The 6,905-nt window shown below is 37.2% G+C and overlaps 2 protein-coding genes and 1 pseudogene across 2 annotated transcripts; 2 read left to right on the forward strand and 1 right to left on the reverse strand.

The window, feature by feature from the left end:
* Positions 1-431: 431 nt before the first annotated feature.
* LOC145166036 (agamous-like MADS-box protein AGL80) lies at positions 432-1,370 on the forward strand. Its single transcript, XM_079084965.1, has one exon. It carries the CDS (start codon positions 454-456, stop codon positions 1,150-1,152), a length of 699 nt encoding a protein of 232 aa, XP_078941091.1. The 5' UTR covers positions 432-453; the 3' UTR covers positions 1,153-1,370.
* A 1,318-nt stretch (positions 1,371-2,688) lies between these two features.
* LOC145166033 (pentatricopeptide repeat-containing protein At3g29230-like) lies at positions 2,689-5,522 on the reverse strand. The gene is made up of 2 exons (XM_079084963.1): positions 3,846-5,522; positions 2,689-3,753 (listed from the first exon to the last, which is right to left on the reverse strand). The coding sequence occupies exons 1-2, from the start codon at positions 5,396-5,398 to the stop codon at positions 3,591-3,593; spliced, it is 1,716 nt and encodes a 571-aa protein (XP_078941089.1). The 5' UTR covers positions 5,399-5,522; the 3' UTR covers positions 2,689-3,590.
* Positions 2,762-3,582, forward strand: LOC145163701 (agamous-like MADS-box protein AGL80 pseudogene; annotated as a pseudogene).
* Positions 5,523-6,905: the final 1,383 nt, after the last annotated feature.

The raw sequence follows: 6,905 nt of genomic DNA on the forward strand, positions 1-6,905 counted from the left end.
AAGCTTCAGGTTCCATGTATCCATGATACTCTTGTACATTGTGTTTACACTTGTCAGAAAGAATATAGACAATATCTAAACATGTGAAGCAAATAAAAACCAAATGCTTATATTGCATTTGTTTTGAAAAAATAATTTTCACTATAAAACAAACGAAATTAACAAGTAATAGAATAGTAACAACATTTGTTGTATTCCATCACGAGGCATTCATGAGTCATGACAATGACACACACTATCAATTAAATTTCCTTAATCATAATATTTACAATTAATGTGTGGTCATTACTTGAGATTTTAAGGAAATCTTTCAATTAATGATTTCCCATAAACAAGAAGATTTTAATATTATGATTTTGTCAAATCTGGCACCTGTTTTATATATATAGCAAAACTCATCTGCAACACACAACAAAACTACCATATTCCTATTGATTCTTTGCTTCATTAACCATGACTAGGCAGAAAGTGAAGCTTGCTTTCATAACCAACGACTCAGCAAGGAAAGCAACATACAAGAAAAGGAAGAAAGGTTTGATGAAGAAGGTGAATGAGTTGAGTACCTTATGTGGCATCGATGCATGTGCTATCATATATAGCCCATATGAACCTCAACCCGAGATATGGCCCAACAACATCGGTGTCCAACATGTGATTGCTCGATTTAAGAGGATACCAGAGATGGAGAGAAGCAAGAACATGCTGAATCAGGAGAGCTTCATCAGGAAACAGGTGACAAAAACCAATGAGCAGCTGAAGAAGCAGATGAAGGAGAATCGGGAGAAGGAGATGACTGAAGTCATGTATCAATGTTTGACTGGAAAAGGCTCAATAGAAAACTTGACCCTTCCAGATTTGAAAGATTTGGGGGAATTGGTGGACCAAACCCTGAAAGACATTTCAAGAAGGATCGAGTCTCTCAAAATAGCCAATCCCAATGAAGCTGCAGCTGCTGCACCACCTCTACAACAGGCGGTTGTTGGTGGTAGCAGTTCAAGTATGGTGGTGGATAATGTGAGTGGTAGGGATGAGATGCAAAGGGGAACTCAAACTACTCAATGGTTCACAGATTGGATGAACAATCCGTCTGAACAAAATTTGGGTCTTGGTCCCAATCGCATATGGCCACATCCATTTTTCCCTGATTGTTAAACTTTATATATTTTCCTGTTTTGAATGTATTTTCTTGAAAGAAACCGATTCTATCAGCATCAGTCATGTGTTAGAAATTTTGGACACACTTGATAGTTATAATTCAAACTCATGGAAACAAGAATTATTGTGGAACATCATGTAACTTCATTTTAAGTCATCGAGTCTGTAATGAATGGAAACCTCACCTTCTAAATTCACCACGAAATCTGGTTTAATATGGTCAAGATATATCTTTTCACAAATCCCTTTTCAAAAACTTGATTGCCAATTAGCAGAGAACAATTTTATATTTTACAAACCTGTTTGTCCTTGTCATACATTTTACACAGAAACACAAAGTGTTTGTGGCATATCAGTGGGAAATTTCATACAGCACTTGGTGTTTCTCTAATAGTATGAGATATCTTACACAATTTGTCGTGGCTAAAGAAGTGTTAAGCCTACGCACAAGCCCCTTATGCATTATATGTTAAGGTGAAAATCATGTAGTCTGCCTCAAATGCTACTTCCCGTATGTAATATTTGACTTATAGTTACACATGAATTCGGAAGAAAATACAAGAACTCACTCTTAAAGTACAAACTAATTCACTCTTAAGGCCCAATTGTTACACAGGATAGGATAGAACAGGTTGTACTACATTTGGCGTGCATTGGACTGGGATTGATGTCAGTCAACAAGACAAAAGTTGCAGTTTTTTTCCCACCCACAAAGAGGAACAAGGCAGGATATGGACTTGCTCTTGATCACTAGTCTATACAAAAGATATGAACTCCCACTTCATCCTCATCATCAAAATAGCCTACTAAGCTTGTCCAATCCAATCCAGTCTAGTCTTATCCCACGTAACAAACACAGCCTAAAGAAACCTACCAAGTAAACATATGATAAAGATTTGGAATTACTAAACACAAATGGGCCTAAACCAAGAATTATCCATGTTTACTCAAGAAGGGCAAAACCGGTAAGTGGCTAAAGATTTGCTGGGGTAAGAAGAGAATAAAAGGGAATGGAGAGTGTGGTGTGTGCATGATCAGTTATCTTATTGTAATAATTTCATTGGCTCTTAGCATAGTGCTAGAGAGAGAGGGAAGATTCCCTGGAGTTGGTTATTTTTGTATCTTTGGCAATCATTCCATTAATATCAAATCTTCTTCTTCCCTGAATCCATTGTTCTTCAATTTTATTCACTGTTACATTGAGTCACTAGTCACTACATTTACAGTTCCCCATCAACATGCCTCTCATGCCAAAAAAAAAATCACAGGAAACAGGAAAGTCCCTCACTAACGAAAACCATATTATCTCCAATGTAACCCAAAAAACAAAAAACAAAATTAACAGGTGAGAACTATAATAGAATGGTAACAACATTCTTGTATTCCATCACAAGACATTCATTACTAATGGCACTAGCAATTAAATATCTTGGATTGTAATATTCACACTTAATGTGTGGTCATTACTTCAGATTTTGTGGAAATCTTTGAATTAATGATTTCCCATAAAAGAATAAGATTTTAATATTAAGATTTTGCCAAATCTGTACCTGTAATATGTATATACCAATGTCCATTAGCAACTCACACACAAAAATACCATATTTCTATCGATTCTTTGCTTCTGTGGCCATGACTAGAAAGAAAGTGAAGCTTGCTTTCATAACCAATGACTCAGCAAGGAAAGCAACTTACAAGAAAAGGAAGAAAGGTTTGATGAAGAAGGTGAATGAGTTGAGTACCTTATGTGGCATCGATGCATGTGCTATCATATATAGCCCATATGAACATCAACCCGAGATATGGCCCAACAATATCAGTATCCAACATGTTCTTGCTCAGTTTAAGAGGATACCAGAGATGGAGAGAAGCAAGAACATGATGACTCAGGAGAGCTTCATCAGGAAACAGATCACCAAATCCAATCAGCAGCTCAAGAAGCAGATGAAGGAGAACCGAGAGAAAGAGATGACTGAGGTCATGTATCAATGTTTGACTGGAAAAGGTTCAATAGAAAACTTGACCATGCCAGATTTGAATGACCTGGGTGCGTTAGTTGACCAAACCCTCAAAGACATTTGCAGGAGGATTGAGTCTCTCAAAGTAGCCATTCCCGGTAAAGCTGTAGCTGCACCACCATCACTACCATCACCACCACCACCACAGGCCACTGGTGGTGGTAGCAGTTCAAATGCTACTAATGAAATGAAGAAAAAAGGAGTTGTGATGCATGCACTGGATAAACAAGCTATGGTGGTGGATAAGATGAGTGGTATAGATGGGATGCAAAGGGGGACTCAAACTCAATGGTTCACAGATTGGATCAATAATTCATCTGAACATAACTTGAGTCTTGCTCCTGGGTTTGAGATGACTCAGTTTGTTAGTAACCCAAATCCCATATGGCCAAGTCCATTTTTTCCATGAAAGCTAAACTATTTATGATATATATATTCCTTGCAATCTCTACCATCCTCCGACTCTATCACGCTTAATCCTGCCACTTTGGCTGCACCCTTGGCTTCCATAAGATCCCTCATCATTCTTGCATCATCCCAGTTTTTTGCTTCAGCATATATGTTTGAAAGAAGTATGTATCTGAAATATATGTTTCAATCATCAATTTCTATACGTATTAATGATATTATATATATGAAAAAGATTTAATAGTAAGAGAAAAATCTCCATACCGTCCACCATGTTGTGGTTCTAAATCTAAGAGGTACTTTCCCACTGCCTCTGCCACCTGTGCATTCCCATGAATCTTGCAACCACCAAGCAATGCACCCCATATGTAAGCATTGGGCTCCACAGGCATTTTCCTTATGAGATCCAAAGCCTCCTCCAATCTTCCACCTCGAGATAGTAAGTCAATAACACAGCCATAATGCTCAACTTTTGGTTCAACACCATAAGCACCTTCCATGGAAGACAATAGTTCTTGACCCTCCTTTATCATTCCAGCATGACAGAAAGCAATAAGCATACCAACAAAAGTCATGTCATTTGGTGCCATGCCTTCTTTCTGCATCTGTTTGAATAGATTTTGAGCATCCTTGGCATAACCATGCATCCCCATGCCAATTAACATGGTATTCCAAGCTAGAATGTCTTTAGTTTGCATTGAATTAAATATCTTTGAAGCTTCTGTAATGTTACCACATTTGACATACATATCTATCAATGCAGTGCCAACAATTAGGTTAATATTGATGCCTTGTTCACTTATGTACAAATACAAGTGCAAACCTTTATCTAAAACACCCAATTGACCAATGGCAGATAATACACTAACAACTGTAGTCTCATCCACCCTTATTCCTGCTAATTTCATTTCATCAAATAATGCAAGTGTCTCATTTGGCTTTCCATTCTGTGCATAGCAAGCTAACATGGCGTTCCATGAAACCACATCTCTGTAAGGCATGTGGCGGAAAATTCTGAGTGCATCTTCTACGTTGCCACATTTGACATACCCAGCTAACATTGAATTCCAAGAGACTATGTTTCTCTCAGGCATTTGATCGAACAGCCTCTTTGCTTCATCAAGATTCCCAGCAATTCCATAGCCATTGATCATACTGTTCCAAGAAATCACATCCCTGTGTGGCATTTGATCAAACACTTGCCTTGCAAGGTCCATGTGACCGGATTTTACATATGCATCGACCATTGAATTCCAACAAACAATATCTCTCTCTGGATGCACATCAAACAACTTCTTTGCAGAAGGCAAACGTTTAGCATCCGCATAAAACTTAATCAACGAACTTTGTACATAAAAGTCAGACTCAAAGCCACATTTCAAAATATGGGTATGAACCAAAATCCCAAATTCAATGCTTGAAGACAACGTACATGACTTAATTACAAACGGGAAAGTCATATTATTGGGTCCTACACCATTACGTAGCATTTGACGGAACAAGAAGATGGCTTCTTGAGGCTGGGTAGGGGATGCCGAAAACCCTCTAACGAGCGCGTTATAGAGTTGCACAGTGGGGTTTGGTTGCTGATCGAATATGGTTTTAGCATAAAATAAGTTTCCATGAGGTGAAATCGCACAAAAAGACGCCAGCCTACACAATTCTGGAAGTGAGGTTTCATGAGGAAGAAAGCCTTCATGAACGATTATTTGAGCATGTACTTGTTTGAATTGCCTAATGCTTTTGCACTTGATTACAAGGTTATCAAATTGGGGCTTCAACGATGAGTATCTGATGGCGAATTGCTTGTTAATCATGGAAACTAAATTGGTTATGATATAACCGTTTTGAGAGTGTAGTCTCCAAAGAGAAGAAATTTTCTGACGTTTATTCCCAACAAATGCAGTGCCAATATATGGGAAAGATACACTACGCAGTAATCTGTAGAGCATCCCTTGTCACTTCATCACCACTAAACACACCACTAAACACGCCACTTCATATTATTTTTTTAATTAAATTTAAATAAAAAATATATAAAAATTATATAAGTTTTTTTAATATTAGTTTTTCACTAATTTTAAATATCAAATTACATTAAATAAAAACTACAGTAATTAAAATAAAAATTACATTAGTTAAAATAAAAAACCTAAAAATACCAAACTTATAATTTCTGTTTTAAGTAATGTTATTCCATTTTGGGGAATTCTTCAATTTTTGTCAAGCTTTGACATGTCCAAAACATTTATAATTTGTGTTTTCATATTGCTCCATGCTCATATTAACGGGATCAATATCGGCTTCGTGTACGTTGTTTATAACAAAGTTGTAAATTTCATTAAACTTACAATATTTGACCCTGATAGTGCGCCACTTCGAGCATATTTCATCAACATTTCGAATAGCACAACTCATTAAACCATAAAAAACACTTTCAACATTTCTCCAAAAAGAACCAGACGTTTAACCAGCGCCTTCTTCCAAAACCGTCACTCATGCTTGTGCTAATTTCTCTTCTTCCTCTTTAGACAATTTCTTATTTTTGGGAGGCATAGTTTTTAAAAGATCAAACAACAAAAATGTATGAATATGACTAAAGGGAGAGAAGAAATGTGTGAAAACTAAGAAGATAGGTGGTAATATTTATAGGTAATATATTGGAGGAAAAAAATAAATGAAAGTAGTCGTTGGAGGTCAAAGGAGGAAATGAATTGATTGGGCGTTTGAGATCGTTGTCCGGAACACGAAGGTCCATGACCACCACCCACGACGAGTCATTGGGAAGGTGTGCACGGTCGTGGTTCATGGCCACCATACCGGAAGGCCTTAGGAACAAGAAAAGAAAAGAATGGAAATCATATTCTATTGGTCCTAGAAAGATGGAAGCGTGAATGCGCATGCATTAGGAAACTTGGCCTATCTGGTCTTTAGGAAACTTGGTCTATCTAGTCTTTAGGAACGACTTATTGGTTAACGATTCGGTTAGATATGGATTGGATTCGGTTCGGACGTTATGTAATCACCTTATTTATTAAATGTAAAAAAAATAAGATAAATTCATGCAACTAGTTAAATTGACAATCGTTTGTGTTTGTGACATAAGGCTATCAGTTACCGTCACATATAAAAAAAAAGTAATGAAGAACATGTCACATCATCAAGATAGCTACTCCACAACACTTTTAATGGCCTTCGTGTCTCCACCAATCAAATGGTCCGTGATCATCCGTGAAGGCAGCCCCTCCACAAGACAATTACTCCTCGTTGGGATGGTGTTTACGGGTAAGAATGTGTGTCACATAAGCTTTCACGTGTAAACTT

This window comes from Lactuca virosa, chromosome 3, assembly GCF_052849685.1.
Source record: "Lactuca virosa cultivar CGN04683 chromosome 3, Lactuca_virosa_CGN04683_v6, whole genome shotgun sequence".
NCBI lineage: Eukaryota > Viridiplantae > Streptophyta > Magnoliopsida > Asterales > Asteraceae > Lactuca > Lactuca virosa.

What these genes read in the sequence shown, in the direction of transcription:
- LOC145166036 (XM_079084965.1), top strand. Translation starts at nt 454, where the DNA reads ATGACTAGGCAGAAAGTGAAGCTTGCTTTCATAACCAACGACTCAGCA.
- LOC145166033 (XM_079084963.1), bottom strand. Translation starts at nt 5,398, where the DNA reads ATGATTAACAAGCAATTCGCCATCAGATACTCATCGTTGAAGCCCCAA. An exon ending in GAACCACAACATGGTGGACG is followed by an intron (nt 3,754 to 3,845) that starts GTATGGAGATTT and finishes CATATATTTCAG; the next exon opens with ATACATACTTCTTTCAAACA.